At 37.8% G+C, this 22,730-nt stretch overlaps 1 protein-coding gene across 1 annotated transcript in view; it reads right to left on the minus strand.

Moving 5' to 3' along the window:
- Positions 1–22,730, minus strand: part of CFAP54 (cilia and flagella associated protein 54) — a 226,138-nt gene that overhangs the window by 99,971 nt on the left and 103,437 nt on the right. The window contains 12 exon segments of the mRNA XM_030548506.1: positions 381–533; positions 1,341–1,449; positions 4,687–4,822; positions 4,920–5,143; positions 6,103–6,330; positions 10,934–11,115; positions 13,375–13,517; positions 13,979–14,209; positions 16,095–16,219; positions 17,735–17,846; positions 18,484–18,610; positions 19,566–19,655. Coding sequence (XP_030404366.1) covers positions 381–533; positions 1,341–1,449; positions 4,687–4,822; positions 4,920–5,143; positions 6,103–6,330; positions 10,934–11,115; positions 13,375–13,517; positions 13,979–14,209; positions 16,095–16,219; positions 17,735–17,846; positions 18,484–18,610; positions 19,566–19,655 — 1,860 coding nt within the window.

The following is a 22,730-nucleotide window of genomic DNA, read 5'->3' on the forward strand; positions in this document are numbered from 1 at the left end:
CCTCCATGAATTTATCTAGTTCTTTATTGAACCCTGTTATAGTCTCGGCCTTCACAACATCCTCTGGCAAAGAGTTCCACGGGTTGACTCTGTGTTGTATGAAAAAATATTTCCTTTTTTTTTTTTTTAAATGACTATGGACGTTCTTATGTTCTTAAACAGAAAAATGCCTGATTACATTATGGCCTCACAAGAATTCAGAATTTTTCTTTAAATAAAAGTGACTATTATTTTACTCTCAACAACTATCACTGGATTTTAAAAACTGATTTTCCAATATTTGCTACTAAAAATATGTACCAGATGCAGTCATTTGTTATAGGGGTGCTTTGGAACCACACACATTTGATAATTAAGGGACACCATAACAAACACCTTACCTTGTGTGTGAGCAAGAAATAGTGAAAGCAATTTTCTGCTGTGTCTAAGTGCTCTGCTGTGGTATTTAGATTTTTTTAGGGTTTCTCTGAAACATTTCAGTGTGTCTGTCACATCAAGAGGGACACAAACCAGGGCTTGTGCTTGACTGCCATCTAAAAGGAAGTAGTAATTAGGAAGAATTTTTATATTTTACAGTGAAAATATAAGAGCAAAGACATAATTGAGTAATTGTTCAACTATTAGACAAAATAAATTTAATACACTGGGTTGATTAGATTTCCAATTGTTTTATGAACATAAATCTAAAGCATTAAGAGACAGTCAATAACACAACTTTTAAATTTTTCAGATATGTTTTATTGTTGTAAGTAATAGATGGAGCATTGGGCACCAGAAGTGAGAGCAAGAATGCTGTCTTTATATTATACTCTCAATGTCATCTATTGTTCAGTGATTTTACTCAATGTGCCTAATTCAACCCCCACATCCTCTCTTGTACATGAAACCTTGACACACATGTGATATTTAGAACCATGTCTTCTTTTTCTTTCTGAAGGACCTGCCAAGGCTTTAAACTTTTCACTATTATCCAATTTGAATAGATTTGAAAAGCTCTTCTTACCATTACAATGCACCTAAGCTTTTTTTTTTTTTGTTTTCTTTCTATTTGTCATATCCTAGCTTCCCCCCAAAACAATATTCTGAAGCACTCATACATTTGTAAAAACAGAAAGCAAAGAGAAACAGCTGGATAAGCAAACAATGTAAAGATACAGAAGACAACATGAAGAGAAAGGAGGCTTATACTGCAAGATAAGAGAACTTAGTGGGACACATGGAGCTGAAAATCAGCTTCTAAATCTGTATGAAAGAGATATTCTGAGGTAGGGCAAAAATTAATGCAAAACAAAATTTTTTGGAGAAAGAAAGGACTGGATTATATTGGAATGTGTTCTGACCTGTATAAGTATCTGGCATCTCAGGAACAAAATGGTGTCCAGAAACTGTCACTTCATTAAATGTGCTGGCAATACGCAACTGTTTTCCAATGAAGTTTCTGCAATTTATCTAAAAAAAGAAGGTTTTCCACTTAGTCACTTATTTATACTTAAAATGGACAATATTTTGTAATGTGGGTTCGCCAGGTTAGGCACCTAAATCCATATTTAGATGGCTAAATAAAAGAGGTCTGATTTTCAAAAATAATAAGTACCTGAAAATGCTGTATAAATCAACAAGAGCTTCAGATGTTCTGCACCTCTGAAAATCAGGCCTCTTATTTAAGAATCTAGATGTAAAATCACATGCCTAACTTCAGGCATTCAAGTTTGGAAATTTAGGCCCAAGACATCTACATACTTAAAACTATACCTCATTTCTTGCTTGCCAGAATTAAGAACCATACAACGACATGCAGTACACTATTACATATCAGAGCTTTCAATCTGTCATGTTTCTCATAAAATATTATTGTATTATTAGGACAAATGAGTAAGAATCATGGTATGCTCCTTTAGACAATTAAAAAGTAAATTATTTTTTAGTGGACTATATACCCAGAACTGGTATAAACTGGCAGAGTCACATTAACTTCAATGAAACAATGGCAATTTACACCAGCTGAGGATCTGGACCAATATATGTCTGTACAGAGCATAGCATCCTGCCTCTCAAAACTGTCTGAGAGTAAATGATCTGGAGAAAGGGGTAAACAGTGAGGTGGCAACGTTTGCAGATGATACTAAACTGCTCAAGTTAGTTCAGACCAAAGCAGACTTTGAAGAACTTCAAAAATATCTCAGAAAACTAAGTGATTGGGCAACAAAATGGCAAATGAAATTTAATGTGGATAAATGTAAAGTAACACACATTGGAAACTATACATACAATATGATGGGGGCTAATTTAGCTACAGCTAATCAGGAAAGAGACCTTGGAGTCATAGTGGATAGTTCTCTGAAGACGTCCACACAGTGTGCAGCGGCAGTCAAAAAAGCAAACAGGATGTTAGGAATAATTCAAAAAGGGATAGAGAATAAGACAGAGAATATCTTATTGCCCTTATATAAATCCATGGTACGGCCACATCTTCAATACTGCGTACAGATGTGGTCTCCTCATTTCAAAAAAAGATATACTGGCATTAGAAAAGGTTCAGAGAAGGGCAACTAAAACGATTAGGGGTTTGGAACAGGTCCCATATGAGGAGAGACTGAAGAGGCTAGGACTTTTCAGCTTGGAAAAGAGGAGACTAAGGGGGTATATGATAGAGATATGTAAAATCATGAGTGGTGTAGAGAAAGTGAATAAGGAAAAGTTATTTACTTGTTCCCATAATATAAGAACTAAGGTCTACCAAACGAAGTTAATGAGCATCAGGATTAAAACAAATAAAAGGAAGTTCTTCACACAGTGCACAGTCAACCCATGGAACTCCTTGCTGAGGAGGTTGTGAAGGCTAGGACTATAACAAGGTTTAAAAGAGAACTAGATAAATTCATGGAGGTTAAGTCCATTAATGACTATTAGCCAGGATGGGTAAGGAATGGTGTCCCTAGCCTCTGTTTGTCAGAGAGTGGAGATGGATGGCAGGAGAGAGATCACTTGATCATTACCTGTTAGATTCACTCCCTCTGGAGCACCTGGCATTGGTCACTGTCAGTAGATAGGATACTGGGCTGGATGGACCTTTGGTCCGACCCAGTATGGCCGTTCTTATGTTAGGTGTCTTTGAACTAATATATTAAATATGATTATTTAAAATTAGTTTTTATTATGCCATTTTATTATGCCATTATTATGTCATTTGCCATTTTTATACTACCTTATTGTAACATATTGCACAGATTACTGTACACTTGATTTTAAGTACATCAGTCTTATTTAAAAAAATCTTAACTTAAAAAAAATTTTTTTTGCTGCCATTGGTGTCTTACAATGGAATTTGCTGGCTGTATTTAAATTTGCGAAATATACAGAATCATGGCTTTGAGTGGTAGAAAACTCTGAATGTATGAATTCCTGGTACAGGCTTCTCATGTTCTTCTTCATTGGCTTTTTAAGTATTCAGGCTTGCTCAATATGAGTAATTCTGACCTTTCTATGGGTTAAGTACTCAAGTACATAGCAACAAAGCAGTACTTCAAGGGGCACAGTTTAATTAATCAAGAAGCGCACATGGCACCCAGATACATATTCTCAGTTATAAGGGATACTGTCAAGCATTTTAGGCCTCAAATTTAGATTCTGATCATGTGATGGCATGGAGGTACCCAGTGTACCCCCTTTCAGTGAGGCCTGGCACACCACATAGGCCCTGCATCTGTTTTCCTTCCCCCAAGTTATAAACAAGTCCAGACAGATATCTTTATCAAAGAACACTTCCCTTGCCAGGAGTCTCATTGATTAACAATAGTCATCAACATAAGTAGGACCTTAATCCGCTATACACAGGGCAGTCATCCTGTCTGGCTCAGTCCAACTAGTGGTCTCTGGTTTCCTTCTTCTACCCTGCTCTGAGAAATGTCTCTGTTTTAGGAACCCTTCCCAGTTCTTCTCTGAATTACTCCTTTCAGACACTCATTAAAAGGAGTCTCATAGGTTCTCACCCCCTGTAGCTGGGTATATTAATTAGATTCTCCAGTCCTTCTTAAAGTAGAGCCTTACTCTTGGAGAGGAGTTATAGGTTGACCAGCTGTAGAGCCTTTGCCAGCTTTTCTTCAGCTGGCCTCTTTCCTTTATTAGCTCTTAAGCTTCAGGGGACCTCAGCAGGTCAGGTCTTCCCTGGCCTGATATCTCCTATTATCTGACCTGCTATGGGGGAAGAGGCTGCATTTATGCTGGTCCTCTTCTGCCAGCTCATGCCCATTTGGTTGGGAGAGAGGGAAGCCTTGCTCTGCCCTCTCTGTAAGGCTCCTGGCCTCAGCCCCTGACAGGAACAACAATGGAATTTCCTCCTGTATACATCTGACACCCAGGATGGCTCCCTCTCTCCCAATATTTTCCAGGTCCTGGTATCTATAATCAGACCTTTCAGAGTCTTAAAGGGTCACACCAGATGGCAGGGTGGACCAATCATTAAGCAGTACTGCCATTAAGAGGCACAGTACCTTGTCACATACACATAATATGGTACAGTTGCATAAACTTTGATCTGTATTGATCATGAATTTAACCTTAAAGATTCCTGTTTGACAACATTATGAGAAATCTTATTAATCTATTAAAAGCACAATAAATTAAAACATTTTTCAGGATTTAGTTCACAGTGAGATTCAGTACTAAATAATTAAATAAATAGTTCACCTTATTTGCATTATCACCCTGGTATTTTATGAAATGAGGCTGAGGACTATCTGGGCCTCTGAATTGCTGTATTCTCTCCAGAAGTTGTCTTTGTGCATATACCAGAAGTGGAGTCACTTGTTCTGCATATCTTTCACTGGAAAAGGCCAAGTAATATTACAAATCAAAATTACTTCTGTTTTAAATGAATAATCTAGCTTTTTCCTTTCCATACGCCCTTAAGTGATACTTACTGTGTAACTGTATTAAAATGCATAGCTATATGTACCAGTGCTTCCCATTTCTTCATTTGATACATGAGCTCTATAGTTCTTAGTACCAGACCACATATCCATCTCAAGTCAACCACACTGATATCATCAAGAGGGCAGCAAAAAGTAAGATTAGAACCCCCATCCTCATCCGCAATTCCTCCTACACAACTTGGAACACAGAAATCTCCTTTGGGATCAAAAATCTATGAGTAGAACATAATACATTATAATGAACAGTTTCAAAACTTAATGCAATTAACTGTATTGCAATGAACAATTACACAGTTTTAATGTAATTCTTTCTAGATTGCTTTTCTTTTTGCCCATTTCCTTTTGTTCACCATATAGACTCCCCCCTCCCACCTTGGTCATTGGGCTCCGTTTTGTTTTAATCAGTGGTTTGGAAGATACTCCACATACTTTGTAACAGGCACTAAAGCTAGTTGGGAAGTTTTTGAAAAACTTTTTTTCTGTTAGAAAATGCAAATTTGTTGAAACCAAAACTGTTCACAATCAGTTTCTCATTTTGAACATTTTTGATGAAAAAGTTTCAAAATTGTCAAAAAGTTACATTTTTTTGGTTTTCATTTTAAATTTTCATTTTCAAATTCCATTCCAATTTTTATTTCAATATTTAAGTTAATTTATAGTAAACATACATTTAAAAGGTTGGAATCAAAAGAAAGTATTTCAAAATTTTCTAAACAGAACTTTTAGATTGACCCAATCCAAAACAAATTTCAGATTTTTGGTTTGCAAAATTTTCAAGATTCCGACTTTGCATCCTGATTTGAGATGGAAAATTTTTCAAAATCTTGAAAATTCTCATGGGAGAGGAAAACCATTTCCTGCCCAGCTCTCATTGGCAACACAGAAACTGAAAGATAAAAGGAAAAGGTAAATGTAAAATCGAGGCAAATAGTAATGAGAATAGATAGCTTCAGTTTTTATTGTCTCTTGTAAAGCAAGTTTTTAGAAGGCAAGTTATAATTCTACAACTTAAGAAATACTGTTCTTCTGCACAGGCTGTATTATGGGCAGTTGTTTGAAGTTACCAAAATCAATGATCAAGAAAATAATTTCTCCTCATTCCTTTTTCCATTTTTCCATATCATTCAAAGAACTAACTAAAATAGACATATGAATAAAAATACATGTTTACCTTAAGGGAATTACTAGTTTGTAGTTCAATTATCATATCAAGGATTGCATCTGATGCCAAATAGAATGGCAACCAGATTGTGCTGATAAGAAAATTTCTGGTAATAGGAAATAATCCTTGAAGAGAATGTGAATGCTTGGCAATTGACAGCGCTTCTTGACTATGGTTCCAAAGCTCTCGGCAGGTATTTTGAAGCAATGTCCAGTGGCCACCACGATGAGCGAGAACCTATATATAATTTTTTCAAAATGTTGTTATATTTTCAAAGTATAGTTTTGAACAAAGAGTCATTCATCTATCTCAAAACTTAGATAGAAATAATCCATTAAAATTATGAAGATTTCCTTAAATTACTCACCCTCATTAAGAACTTAATATATTAATAAAATGATAATCATAGAAGTGTAGGACTGGAAGGGTTATTTAACACAGAGAGGTTATTTAGTACAGTTCCCTGCATTCAAGGCAGGACTACGCAATAACTAGATCATTCTTGATGGGTGTTGTTTTTAAAAACCTCCAATGATGGAGATTCCACAACCTCCCTAGGTAATTTGTTCCAGTGCTTAACTACCCTGACAATTATGAAGTTTTTCCTAATCTCCAACTAAACCTCTCTTTCTGCAATGCAAGTCCATTGCTTCTTGTCCTATCCTCAGAGGTTAATAAGAACAATTTTTCACCCTCCTTCTTGTAACAACCTTTTAAGTACTTGAAAACTGTTATATCCCACTTCAGACTTCTTCTCCAAACTAAACAAATCCAATTTTTTCAATCTTTCCTCATAGATCATGTTTTATAGACCTTTAATTATTTTTGTTGCTGTCTTCTGGACTTTCTCCAATTTGTCCACATTCTTCCTGAAACGTGGTACCTAGAACTGGACACAATACTCCAGCTGAGGTCTTATCAGCAATACATTTTGTAATTGTATAGCACCTTCCATTCCAGATTCTTAATCTACTTTGCACAAAAATCAATACATTCAGCCTCACAATATAATAATACATAAGGGAAGTAAGTCACATTGCCAATGATGGAGAGTCTACCATGACCCCTGGCAGGAGTGCTGAAAAAAATGCTTCCTATTATAAAATTCAAAAGTACACAATTATAACATATTAGCAATGTCAGACACAGTGAGATAAATTCTGCCCTTGCAACCTCACTGAAATCAGCAAATATAGCCAGGAGAGCCAGCTGTATTTTAAAGAATCCTTGTTGAGGTTGCAGGAACAAACAATTCCGACATGTAGAAAGAATAGTAAATTTGGCAGGCCACCAGCTTGGCTTAACAGTGAAATCCTTGCTGATCTTAAACCCAAAAAACAAACTTACAAGAGGTGGAAAATTGGACAAATGACCAGGGAGGAGTATAAAAATATTGCTCAGGCATGCAGGAGTGAAATCAGGAAGGCCAAATCATACTTGGAGTTGCAGCTAGCAAGGGATGTTAAGAGTAACAAGAAGGGTTTCTGCAGGTATGTTAGCAACAAGAAGGTGGTCAGGGAAAGTGTGGGCCCTTTACTGAATGGGGAAGGCAACCTAGTAACAGAAGATGTGGAAAAAACTAATGTACTCAATGTTTTTTTCACCTCTGTCTTCATGACTACTGCACTGGGCAACACAGTATGGGGAGGAGGTGACCAGTCCTCTGTGGAGAAAGAAGTGGTTCAGGACTATTTAGAAAAGCTGGACGAGCACAAGTTCATGGGGCCAGATGCTCTGCATCCCAGGATGCTAAAGGAGTTGGTGGATGTGATTGCAGAGCCATTTGCCATTATCTTTGAAAAATCATAGCAATCGGGCGAAGTCCTGGATGACTGGAAAAAGGCTCATGAAGTGCCCATCTTTAAAAAAGGGAAGAAGGAGAATCCAGGGAACTACAGGCCAGTCACCCTCACCTCAGTCCCTCAAAAAATCATGGAGCAGGTCCTCAAGGAATCAATTTTGAAGCACTTAGAGGAGAGGAAAGTGATCAGGAACAGTCAGCGTGGATCCACCAAGGGCAAGTCATGCCTGACGAACCTAATTGCCTTCTATGAGGAGATAACTGGCTCTGTGAATGAGGGGAAAGCAGTGGACGTGTTATTCCTTGACTTTAGCAAAGCTTTTGATACAGTCTCCCACAATATTCTTGCCAGCAAGTATGGGCTGGATGAACGAACTATAAGGTGGATAGAAAGCTGGCTAGATCGCTGGGCTCAATGGGTAGCAATCAATGGCTCCATGTCTAGTTGGCAGCCGGTATCAAGCGGAGTGCCCCAAGGGTCGGTCCTGGGGCCAGTTTTGTTCAATATCTTCATTAATGATCTGGAGGGTGCCGTGGATTGCACCCTCAGCAAGTTTGCAGATGACACTAAACTGGGAGGAGTGGTAGATATGTTGGAGGGTAGGGATAGGATGCAGAGGGACCTAGACAAATTAGAGGATTGGGCCAAAAGAAATCTGATGAAGTTCAACAAGGACAAATTCAGAGTCCTAGACTCAAGATGGAAGGATTCCATACACTGCTACAGACTAGGGATCAAGTGGCTAGGCAGCAGTTCTGCAGAAAAGAACCTAGGGGTTACAGTGGATGAGAAGCTGGATATGCATCAACAGTGTGCCCTTGTTGCCAAGAAGGCTAACAGCATTTTGGGCTGTATAAGTAGGAGCGTTGCCAGCAGATCAAGGGACGCAATCATTCCCTTCTATTCAGCATTGGTGAGGTCTCATCTGAGCACTATTTTGGGCCCCACACTACAAGAAGGATGTGGAAAATTGGAAAGAGTCCATTGGAGGGCAACAAAAATTATCAGGGAGCTGGAGCACATAATTTATGAGGAGAGGCTGAGGGAACTGGGATTATTTAGTCTGCGAAGGGAAGAATGAGGGGGGATTGATAGTTGCTTTCAACTGCCTGAGAGAGGGTTCCAAAAAGGATGGATCTAGACTGTTCTCAGTGGTACCAGATGACAGAACAAGGAGTAATGGTCTCATGTTGCAGTGAGAGAGGCTTAGGTTGGATATTAGGAAAAACTTTTTCACTAGGAGGGTGGTGAAGCACTGGAATGGGTTACCTAGGGAGGTGGTCGAATCTCCTTCATTAGAGGTTTTTAAGGTCAAGCTTGACAAAGACCCGGCTGGGATGATTTAGTTGGGGATTGGTCCTGCTTTGAGAAGGGGGTTGGACTAGATGACCTCCTGAGGTCCCTTCCAACTCTAATATTCTATGACTCTATAAATGGGGTTTGTCATGTTTACATTTGTCCACCCAGAGGGCTTGTCTACATGGGGACTCCCAGGAATATTAAGACAAACCAATTAAAGCTGTCCAATGTGCATAAGTCAAAACACAGACTTATATATGGATGCTCTCATTCAGAGGTAAAGTGGCTTTATTTTGCTGTAGCTTTTATCCATCTAGAATTATTTTTATGTGCATTGTCTTCATAGCTTTAATTAATTTCTCTTAACTTCTGAGAGTATCCCTGTGTAGATAAGCCCTGAGACAAGCATCTCATTTCATATAGGCAAACAGAAACTAGAAGGTAATGATTTCATCACTGTCAAAGGATTTGATCCTTCTCCCAGTGATATTTATTACAAAACTTACATTGACTTAAGCTGTAGTAGGACTGAGCCCAAAGTGGGCTAGATTTGAACAAACAGAAATTCTTTATCTGCCAGGATGTTAGTTTTGTGTTTCTCTTGCAAGTATTGATATATTCCAAGTAAGAACTTTTTACAGAGCTACAAAAATAATTTTTACTGTTTTTTTTTTTACACTTAGTTTTGGAAAGTCTACACAGCATCATGAGAGTGTGCTGGGACACTATTTTGCCATACGCAACAAAATTATTAACTAAATTCCATTTGCAAATATGTTTCAGTCTTTATTTTTTGTGATATCTGATTCAGAAAGAACATGCCTTGAACTTTCTGATCACTGGTTTAAATTGCAGAGCTGACAAAGGAAATAAAATTATAAATTGAGTTAATTTGATATGGTAATAACTGCGATACAATAAATATAGAAAGCCCACAATGCCACTTTCAGAATATAACCCTATTTTCAGGAGGAAGATTTAATCTGTGTATTTTTATCTTTCAGTGTTTACAGATAGATAATACCATATGCAGATATTTTTCAGGTGAACATTAAAGGTTTTATTAAGTATTGTTATAGACGTTTTAGATGTTTGTTACATTATCAAATGTTGACGTAGAAAAAATAAATCCTCATGAATTTAAGACTTGACAAATAAAGAAAGAAGAAATTTGAAAAAGTATTATATTTTGAAATGTACCCATACTTACAGTGCTAGGTTTACACATATTCTAAAATGACAAAGGCTCTTAAAACATTTTTTAACTGTTTGCAAAGGCTTTGTATGTTAATAATATTCAGAGCTATATATTACTTCATTCTATGTCATTTTTTTTAAGTGAGAATTTAGGTGAGCTGGGAGGAACAGAGGGGGTCCCAAAAGAGCTACAATTAAAATAGTTTTTAAAACATCAAGATTGATCACTTATTCACCATGGCCTTCAACTTTTCTAACAAAGGATATAAACAAATAAACACTAAAAGCAAATAAGTCTTGCAATACTTTAAGGAAGGATTTAGAAAATATGGTAAGGAAAAATTATGAAAAAAGTGAAAGATGAAGTAGTTATGTCGAGTATGAAAAAGTGTATATATATGATATACAGTGTTTGAACATTTTCCTCAGGATGAAAAATCACTAGTTTTCTCCCATCTAAAAGTTTTTTGAGGTAGTGTAGTATTTAAAAAAAACTAAATATAAAGCAGTAGTAAATATCTTAATTCAAAAGTGCATGTTACCATTGCTCTTCTTAAATGCAGAAAGGTTTTTGTGAAATGCTCTAACAGAATGGCATTAGACATAGGCCGTTCATGCTCTCTGGCGGAAAGAGTAATGGATAACTCTGTATCATTTGTCATTTGAGATCGAGGAGTATCTGCTTCACTGAATTTAGTGCTGCGCTCTGAAGATTTATCAGGATCTTAAAATGAAAAGATAATTGGTTAAAACTAAGCTAACATTCTCAAAAAACATAAGAAAAATCACACCACTTGACTTAAGATTTTAAACCTGCACTTAAATATTCAAAAAAGTCAGGAAATGCCAAAGCTAACATTATAATTTATAATTATTTTATAAACAATTATTTTTATAAATAAGTTATATTTATAATATCATAATATATTTTTAGTGAAGTGGAGGTCAAAGTAGTGATGGGAAAATTGGCTGAACCAAAATAATGTGCCTAATATTTTGTCCATCCTCCAAACCAAACCAGAACCTCTTTTCCATTAAGGAGTCTTCCTCCCTGAAGCCATTCAATTTTTAGGGGAAGTGGCCATTCAGCAAGTTCCCCAAAATCCCACTGGTGGCAAAGCCCTCTTTGGAGGGAAAGTGGTGGGAGAAATGAATCACACTCTTTTTTTGTGACAATGTTTGTTGATGGTGAAAATTACTTAGCTCTAAAATGAGACAAGGTGAGTGATGGAATATCTTTTATGGGACCAACTTCTGTTTCTGAAAGAGACCAGCTTACATAGAGATCTTTTTAGATCTGCTCTTTTTCAGGTACCTTTCCAAGTCCTTAAGAAGAGCTCTATGAAAGCTCAAAAGCGTACCTCTTTCATCAACAGAAATTAGTCCAATAAAAGATATTATCTCACCCACCTTGTCATTCTAATATCCTGGGACCTACATGGCTACAACACCACTGCAATTAGCTCTTTAGTGGCAGGTCTCCTTCACAAGGAATTACAAAATCTAGTAGCCTTTGATTTACAGATAAGTCTTACTGCAAATGCTTCTTTCAGATTGAAGTGAAGCTTCTCTAGTACTTGAGCCCTAGAAAAAAATATGTACTTCCAGAATTCTAGAACACAGAAATATAAATGGCTCTAGGGTTTCATAAATTCACAATGAGCTCCGAGTTGTAAATAACAAGAAAGATTTGCTTAGTTTCAAGTCAGCTGCTGCAGAGAAACCCAGGGAGGGCTGGTATCTAGTTACTACTTCTCCTTAACATGGACAGTATATGTTACCTGAGGGGACTAGTGAAATGATCATGTGCTTGGCCCTCAGCCAAAGACCCTGGAAACGGGATCTGCAAAGATAAGGAAGCTAGAACTGTTTGGAAGAAGTAGTTTAACTTCTAGGGAGTAAACTGGAAGCTTATCAGAGGACTGTAAAAGAGAGGCTCTTTATCTGAAACATATCTGCCCTCCTAACATGTATTACTGAAACTTTTAACATGTACTTTCAACTAACCAAACCTTTTGAATCACTTAATTTACAATCATCAGTAGTTCAAAGACACAGCCACTCAAGCAGCATTAAAAAGAAAGTTAGTGGGTGACACTAATAATATATATTAAGGAATTTAAAAGGGAGTTTGTGCAGGAGTGTGGGACTCAGCCTGTCCATAATAAAGAAAATAAATGTAAGCCACATTTTGGATTTCAGGTCTATGATAAAAGGAAACATTTCTTCACACAATACATAATTAGACTATGGAACTCACTGTCAACAGGATGCCACTAAAGCCAAAAATGTAGCAATTCAAAAGGGACAGGACATGTAAATGTATAGCAAGGATATCGAAAGCTGTAACAGTCAAAGTAACAAAAAGAATATCAGAAGGCAGATAAGACCTCCTCCTTCAGGGCTTAAGCCAATCTTTAACTATGAGTATTTAAGATGAGATCTTCTTGAGGCGAATATTATCTTACACCTGCCCCTGTGGGGCTTCTTGCATCTTCCCCAAAACATCTGCTGTTGGCCAGTATGGCAATCGCTATGTATTTATGTATTCTCCTCTCATCTTTCTGTCAAGGTCACCACTAAAAACTCTCCATAGCAACAATGGCCCCTGAGGAAAGCTATAAAAAAGATAATACTGGCCACAGCTGCTATAAACACCCAATATCAAGATGAGTCTCCATTTGTAGTATGTGAGGGGAAGGAAAACACAGAGACCTTTGGGATCTAGGAAAGCCAGGGGACCCTTTCCAATCTTCCCCAAATGGAGGTATAAATGACTTGCCCAAGGTCACGAAATGAACCAGTGATGGAGCTGGGAGTAGAATCAAGGGGTCTCCTGATTCCCAGTACTAATCTAACCTCACCATCTCCATACAGCGTTTTGCCTGTAAGAGGTGGTTCATAATTCTGACAATGTTAAATAAGGTAATGGAGAAAGCTAGGTTAAATAGATTTAGTCTGTTCACACATTCATAACCATTACCAGTTATTTTTCTGCTACTTCCTGATTGTATTCTTTTAATCAGCAAGTGACTCAGGGTTCCTATGTTGTCATCTGTTCCTCCTCTCACGACTATGATGCCAGAATTATTTAATGAGAATATTTCAGGGTCCAGAACATCATAACTGGAGGGGGGGAAAGAAATAAAAAAATAATTCAAAAACTAGATATTGATTTCAAATACATTCATAATATTCATTCCACCATCACTGAATTTTGATTATTCTTTGATTACTTTTATAAGTCGTAAATAATGAATTAGGTCAGAAGTTTTAAATTCTGAAAAAAATAAGACAAAAAGAATGCTCTGTAGCACAATTCCACAACATTCAATAGACTCAGGAATAGTGCTTTCCTGGCTTAACAAAACAAAAATATTATAATCATCACCCAAAACAGTACAGGGTCACTGTTGTATGATGTAAGATTTGCTTTACCCTTGTGCATAGGAGTTATAAATTTTTTCATGCAACTTCATGAAGAGAGCTAGTCATATGACCAAATTGACCAATGGGATTCTAATTAAAAATGTAAGCATTAGCATTAATAATAAATTCAATGTTTTAAGTATTACAGTACATCATACCTGTTCAAATGTTGTAAACTGCGAACTCCAATATTATATTGCTCTTCCAGCCTCTTTTTAAACAAATTGAAGTGAGTAATTGCCAGATAAATGTTCATCTGAGACCTCCAGGGCATCTCCTCAAGACACACCTGATGGAACCTTTTTCGTTTTAAGTAATTACTAACAATTGGATTCAGTAGTACCACCAGAGTGTGAAAAGCTACTTTTTCTATCTCATCTCGCTGTTTCCTAAACAAAAACATGTTAATGATTTTGTACATTAGCAGAACAGATGTTGTGCTTTCCAAAGCTATGATGGAGGAAGAATGATAAAGAGTACACAACAGAATAATCCCATTATACATCAACAGACTTCTACTAGCTCATAAGCACATTATACATTTCTATAAAAAGGACATTTACAGCTGCGATTTTACTGAACCAGGACAGAGTGTATTTTTCTTTTTCAAATATATTTAATTTTAGAGAGATTCTACAACATGCAGGTCAAATCCTGACACTCTCTCTTTCATTACTGATTTCCAAGGGAGTGTTCTCTGAATAATTACTGAAGAATTAGGCTCTGTGTTGTACTCTGTCATTTAAATAGGACATTGCAGCAAGTACTATATGAAATGTGACACTAGAAGGTACTCTATAGTCTTTATATCTGATAAAACAATATTTACCCTTCTATTGCCACTTGTTGAATCCACCACACCAAACAAAATCACAACTGGATCATAAGTTTCTACAGCAGTTTCAAAATACAAGGTTGAAACTCACTGCAGGCATTCTCATCAATGGGCTGGGGAAGTAATAAAAAGGAAACTAATTTTTCATTTAGTATTCATGCACTGATATTTGCAGAAACTTTTTAAAAACTACAGAATACGTATGCTGGAATTAAATTTTTCTCAACCCATATTTCCTTGACTGATTTTGCATCTGAAATCCATAACTGATTCAATACATTGCATCTGCACAGGCAACCACCATTACCCAAAGGTGAAAGTCTTCAGAGCCCAACACTTGTTGAGCTTGAAACATTAGAAGAACCAAGAATCTAATCTTCTGAAATTGGTCCCAGAGCAGGAAATCTTCTTCTAAATTTCCACGTGAATGATCTACTAGGATTGATTAAAAGAGCTCTTCCTCCAACTGATGATGTTTGTTTATTTATTTAGGTATTTTTATATAAAAATCTCATTATAGAAGAATATGGAAGGTTGTTTCCCCTTCCAAGTGAGCTTTTTACAGTAGGCTGTTCAAATAGTAATGTATTTGAATGTCCCATTTCTTAGTTTGAAGATGATATTACCCCTAGTTTGATAAATATTCTGGGAGCTGATTGATATGAACTGAAAGCATCTACCATCCAAAGCAAAACAGAGGAGCCATTGATATCAGTATCTTATTGGGACATGGAGGAAGGACATCCAGGATGCCATGAAGTCTATGTGGCCCTCTAGTGATACCTCCTGGACAGAGGTACTAAGGTTTATATTCGTCTTACTGATTCATGAATTCATATGTTTTAGGGCCAGAAAGGGCCATTAGATCATCTAGTCTGAGCTCCTGTATATCGCTGGCCATTACATTTCACACTGTTAGCTCTAGCTATATGGTGCCTAATAACATATGTGACTAAAACATTCCTAATTTGAATTCGCCTCCAGCCTTTGGTTCTTGTTATTCCTTTGTCCTCTAGATTAATGAGCCCTTTAATGCCCAGTATTTTCCCTCCATGAAGAGGCTTTTCAATTGTGGTAAGCCAACTCAAGTGATCTAACCCAACTGATAAATAGAACTCTCTGGCCCGTCTAGACAGGGCCTTAGAGAGCTTTTACTAGATGGTCTCTGAAAACTATGACACGGTTGAAAGGATCCTGAATTAGATTACTTATGAGATAGATTTTGTGACCATGGTTTGAAGCACGTTATACCATGCCAAAGTGTTGCACAAAAGAGGGTGATCTGTGATCCTGCTGTTATGATCAATCCCTCCTGGAGGTCATTCCCTTTAGCATAAATTTAGAAATGAAACAGACATCGTTATAAAGTAAATTTCCAAGAAAGTTAATTCTACTTTTATAGTGAGTATAAATAGTAAATTCTAACCCTGTAAATTTACCTTTGTGCTTCTGGAGATTTCCCCAGACTTGAGTGTCTCAGGAAATATTGTCTAAGACTCTCTCTTCCTCTAAAGGGGGACATTACTTCTTTTCTTGGTTTCCTCAACGCTGATGTCTCTACGGACTTAAAAAATATTTGCTATGTCACTAACTAATTAAATATTTCATATCTCGCTCTTTAGGCACATTAATTGCATCTACGTCACTATTTGCATTCAAAATATGTTGTAGTTCACTTCTGTATAAATGTAAATGGAAAAATAAGAGAAAATATGGAATTTCAGAATTATTTGTCAAAATATGGCATTGAAGGAAATATTATGCATTCCAGAAGGTTATCCCAGAAATTATTTTTTGCAAAAAGAGAGAATATTTCAGATGTTTCAAATTGGGGTACTGGTCAGGTTCCAGAATAATTCTATTTCACTTATCAATATTTTTCAACTCTGAATCATCACAGTTCTTTTCCTGTCATTTTAAAAGAAATTCTGATACTGCAAAATCTCTGGACTTATTTCCATATATTATAAATTGCAGTGAATGAAAACAGAACTACATTGAGAACTATTATTAGCTGGGTTCAATGAAACTGTACTGGGATAAGAAATTTCTGAAGAATCAATCACATAAATCACTAATAAAGATGTCAGGAGATACTCATTATGCAACAGAAATAGGAATTTTAGGAGTTGTATGAAAGCTATCAAATGAGAAATTTTGTAATCCTTTACAAATTCCAAGAAGATAATGGTATTGTAGACTTTTGTGTTAATTTTTTGTAAATACTAGTACTTGGACACTTCTTTAAAATCTCCCTACAGAAATATTTCACAAATTGCTTGAAAAAATGCAGGCTAAAGGCTTTAATTTTGCTTTAATATATTTCTTCTTTTTTAAAAAGTAATTCCCTGGCAATCTTACACATCTCATGGACTGATCATTACCTCTTGATTTTTGTGCAGGAGCACATCTCTTTCAGCAGTGCCAGTAACCTGTTTCAGTTATCTCCCCTCAGAATCTAATAGAACCCAAGCATGTCCATAAGGCTCTGAGGGAGAACACTGTTCCACCAATATTCTACCAATAGTTTGATAGAACTGTATAATTCTCTTTTGTTCTCAACTATCAATAAAGTGGCCCTTAGTAATCTTTTTCTCCAGCTCCATCATTACATGTCACCACGGGTTACAAATAACTTGCAACAACTAAAGCTAAGAAAGTGGACGCTAAAGTGATGTTACTGATCCATAAAGACCTAAATGTCTTGAGACCTGTCTATTTGAGACATCACCTTTCTTCAAGTGCAATGGTAACACAGTTGTAATCAGTGGAGGCACTCATGCTAAAGTCCCCTCAGTTTCAAAGGGAGCTGCTGAGAAGGTATTCTCTGTGAATTTTGTAATACATTACCCTTCCTTGTCTGAAATAGCTTATATCTGTTGGCCTTTAGGGAATACTGCAATGCCCATCTCTTTTCCTGGACTTTTAGACCGGGCCATATTGAGGTTTGGAATTTCCATCCCAAAGACTAGGAATTATGCCTGTTTCCATTCCTGATGTTTAATTTTGTTTATATTATTGTGCTTATATTGTTGCTTTATGGTAACGATATACAGCTTTAAATAAAAATAAAACTCACTTTTTGGAACTCCACTACTGCTGTTGTGTGCCGCTTTGCATCTTCATATACACTGAGCTCACTTACTTCCTTTGCCAGAGTTCCCTTAATACCAAGAAGGTGGTTATTCCTCCTAACAAACAAGCAACAACATTAAATGTTAGTAATATAATAATTAAGGACCTGTCTGTGGGAAGAGTTAGGGTACCTTGAATTCCTATGGACTTCAATGAGAATTATGGGTGTTCAGAATCTCACAGGAGCCTTGTCCTAGTTTCTTAAATGCTATTATTCTTTATACGTCTTTGCAGACTCTACAGTATATATAAAGGTTTATAGATAGCTTAATTACGTCAAACGTTATTTTTGTTCTTCCAGTTGCATTAACTAAAAAGGCTTAGGCTACTCTCTCCAGCCTAATTATCAGCAGGGCCAGCTGCTCGCTAATATTAGTGATCCAGTGAAAACTCTATCCTCCTGATGTCATTGCAACACACCCAATGGCCATACTGCTGAGTAGAGCCTGTAAAAGATAGGCTTGGGCAGCTATTCATGACAGAAATGGTCTTAATATCCCCTCTCAATAGTGTGTAGTCTCTGAGGCTGTATAGCTTTCAAGGTCCATGGAACTTTAGCAGGCCAGTAGCCATGGAAGCAGTGTTACCTTGGATGGAGCCCTTATACTTTACAGCCTTTGTTGTATCTGGAATTCTGAAGACAAGAACCAAAATTATTTTTTGGGTTCTGTTACTACTGTAATTTCAAGTTACCTTCTTAAGAAATCTTTCACACTGCCTGTCCATTCCACTATTCGTTGAAATTTCTCTTCATTCAGTGCTTTGTGCAAAACTTGAACAAAGAATTCAAGGAAACGAGGTTTCTTCCTGAATTTCATTACTACATTAAAAATAAAATAATATGGCATTATCATGTGCTTTCTTGTATTAATAGTCTAATTGTTTTCTGAATTCAGCTTTATATTACTACTTTTTATTAGATGATTTCTCAAGGCATATTAATATTATGTCCCACATAGACAATGGCAAGCAATATGCTAATATTAAAATCAGATAGTTCATTGGTATACAGGATATAATCCATAAAACATTTTACTATCATTTAGGTTCCAATCCTGCAATGAAAACCATGTTAGTAAAGGTAAAACACAGTTCTTGCTGCGGGATAGAAGTCTTATTTTGCCAGTTCTAGATTTGTTTTAATTATTTCTCGTTTACACTCTGTGCTATCTGGCCACGCCCCTCTCATCTTTGTCACCAAGAAATTAAAAATACCTTTAGTCCCAGTATAGTCAGTGTTAAGATTATGGTGAATTATGTTCATTTTACAGTTTTATCTCCATTGATATTTTGGATTCTATTGCTTTAAGCATAAGACGAGGTACAGCCCAGATTTCATATACCTCATACTTTACTTTGAAAACATGAGCAAACTTGAACTTCAAATTTTAAACTCCTCTTCATTAAAAAGGAGTTTCCCATTGCAGAAATGGCATTTTTTTTAATAGAAAAATTAACAAAACACTGCACTTCTTTTTTCAAAATAGGCCCGTTTTCAAGTAAATCAGCCAATGTAAAAAAAAATCACATTTTCAGTAAAGTCATAATTTGTTACAAATATTTCATGCACATATAAATGCATCTCCATAAGAAACATTAACTATATTGCTTTCAAATGATAGGATAAAAATGGAAAAAATGTTTTCAAATTGTAAAGTGCTTATTACAGACAATGAAGAATAAAAATAGCTTCTTAATTATATCTATTACTTTACCAGTATTGGATTTTAAAGAAAAGAAACTTTGATAACAAAAGCAAAATCCAGTTTTCCTACCCTCCCTGTAGGCATTCTTTGTTGTCCAACATGAAATTATAGGGTAGAGAAAAAAAGGATCTTCTTGTCCTGTAATCTCTGGTCCAGTACCTAGATTGATGATGAAGTTAAATAAAATCCATAGGACAACTAATAACATAAGAATGGTATGATTTTTCTTGAACGGCAGCTGAAGACCAGAAAACACCCTCCTTTAGCCCATACTGTATGCCAGGGGTGGGCAAACGTCTTGGCCCAAAGGCCACATTGGGGTTGTGAAACTGTATGGGGGGCCGGATAGGGAAGGCTGTTTCTCCCCAAACAGCCTAGCTCCCCATTCCCTATCCGCCCCTCCCACTTCCTGCCGCCTGACTGCCCCCCTCAGAATCCCCGACCCATCCAACCACCCGCTCCTTGTCCCCTGACCCCCAGGACCCCTGCTCTCTATCCAACCTCCCTGCTCCCTGTCCCCTGACTGCCTCGACCCCATCCACAACTCTGCCCCTTGACAGCCCCCCCGGGACTCCCACCCCCTATCCAACCACCCTCTGTTCCTTGTCCCCTGACCACCGCCTCCCATGACCCACTGCCCCTAACTGCCACCCAGGATCTCATCCCCTTATCCAACCCCCCTCCCCCTACTCCCTGTCCCGACTGCCCTCCCAACCTATATCCACATCCTCACTCCTTGACAGGCGCCCCAGGACTTCCACTCCCAACCCTCCCTGTTCCCTATTCCCTGACCGCCCTCACCCCGAACTTCCACCCCATCCAACCTCCCCCTCCTCCCTGACTGCCTCCCTTCTAACCTTTTCAGGAAAAACAAGGGAAGTTATCTACAAACAGATGAAACAGACTAAATATTTTGAAAGCAATGTCTTTCAATGATCAACACCGGTCACATTTCTTGAATATGAGAGTTACCCTATGGTAGTTCATAAAGGCAAACAACTGTAACTCTTTTATACATCACTATGACAGGGTGAACTCACCCCGCACTGGATGGCGAAGGATTAACACCTCACTGTGGGTGGAGATCACGTCCCTACTGGGTAAACTCCAAGTGTAGCACCAGTATAAGAAGGAGCAGTGCAGCTCAGTCTGGGCTGACTGCTGGAGAGGAAGGATGCTCCTTGCTGGCCCCTGCCCAGGAACAACTGGAGCCCCAGACTGTGGAAGCCAGAGGTGCTGAGACCCAAGCAGATGTCCAGCTACCTGTGGACACCCCAGGGAGATCTGAGCTACAGGGAGCTGCATTGGCCGAGGAACCCAGAGACCCTGAAAATGCACAGACCACCACCAGCCACAAATATCATGGTAGGAACTAGCCATTATCTCAATGATGGTCAGCGTGTTGCAGATGGATCCCTGCTGACGCAGCGGTGGACATACTTGCCATTGACAGATGGTGGATGGTGGCCCACACACTCCAATTGGCCAGGAGGCCACACAGCCCCATCCGGAGACAAACCCAGGATATCTTTATTGACTTTAGTTGCTAGGCCTCTCTGTCCTGAGAACCCAGGGTATCTCTATTAACTCTGGCCACAAGGCCTCACTGCCCTGTGAGTAGTTCTAGTGACACTGGCAATAGGCCTCGCTGCCCTGTGAACCAGGGAAGTTCTATGGACTCCAGCTCTTAGGCCTCACTGCCCTGCGAAGAAGGGCTACTTCACTGAATCAGCATGAGGCCCTATTGCCCTGTGGATAAGGGTGATTATATAGACTTTGGCCATGAGGCCTTACAGCCCTGTGGATCGGGGCAACTCTATTGATTTTGACTCCTAGGACTCACCAGAGACAGAGGGTAACTCAAAAGATGGGATGAACTCACCCCGCACTGGATGGGGTCCCCCCACTTCACCACAATAACATTTTAGACAAAAGCAACCCCAGTTGAGCAACACCAGATCTCAGGCAAGACCTGATCAGGGTTGAGAATATGGGCTGAGGAGTTTGTGGATTGAAGAAACAGGGGCTAAGAGTTTGTGTTTGTAGTCTGTCTGTGTGTGTATGTTAGAGCAGAAAGTCCACAGGAAGCTGGAGAAGCAGCTGTGAGAAGAACCCTGAAGGGAAGCAGAAAGACAAAGCTTCTTGGAGATGCACTGTGAGGGATTCTTGATAAAAGAAACTCCCTGCTGTTGTTTTCACTGTGTTCAGAAAAGCAGGATTATACATCAAAACATATATCTGGCTTGTATCGTCATTTTTTCCTCCCAATGGAACAGGTACTAACATCTCAAGCCAAATGAGCAACGATGCCTATTTCAGGTACTTATGTAGCCACCATTGTAATACCTCTGAGCACCCCATGATCTTCAATGTACTTATCTTCACAATACTTTTGTGAGGCAGAGCAGTGCTCTTATTCTCACTTTATAAATGATGAACTGAGGCACAAAGATAGTAAGTGACTTGACCAAGGTCACACAGGAAGTCTGTAGCAGAGCAAAGAACTGAACATGGGTCTCCCAACTCCCAGGCCAGTGCTCCACCACTGGACCATCCTTCCTCTCCTATATACATTATCTATGTTAATGATGATGCTATGCAATTTGCTGTTATAATAGCATGATTCAGGTAAATAGTCTTCAAATCTATTTATTTTATGCTTAGCTGATTTAAGATACCCAAGTCAATAATTCAAAGTTATATTTCAAGCTTTTTTTTTTTACATATTGCATTAATGAAGATTTTTGCTTTTCATTTTTTAAAACTTTGCCTGTATTTTTGATACACAAATACAAGCAGATAGCTATATAGCAAGACTGAGTGCAATTTTTCAGACATATCTCACCAATACTTATAGACTACTTTCTGTCTTATTGAAGTACGCACATTTGACAGTAGTCTACATGAATATATTATGTACCTAAACCCAGAAAGGATCTACAAGGCTACCCCTTTCCTAGTGATAAAAAGGATAAAAATTAAAGAAAACAGAGATACAAATGTGGGGAAAGAACTGGCATAAGACTTAGATGCCATAATTACTATGGTATGTATGTCTTTCATTCAGATCAGGTCAGATATTATATCTTTTCTAGTTGTTCCTGTTAGCTCAAGTTAGTTTCTTGCTTTAAGCCAGCCGAGGAGGGAGCAGCATCTATTTTCATCATCTGGAAAAGATCCTTTTAGACATTAGAAAAGAGAATGCAACAATTTCTTGATGTTGATTATGAGCAC

The sequence above is a fragment of the Gopherus evgoodei genome, chromosome 1 (assembly GCF_007399415.2).
Source record: "Gopherus evgoodei ecotype Sinaloan lineage chromosome 1, rGopEvg1_v1.p, whole genome shotgun sequence".
Lineage (NCBI taxonomy): Eukaryota > Metazoa > Chordata > Testudines > Testudinidae > Gopherus > Gopherus evgoodei.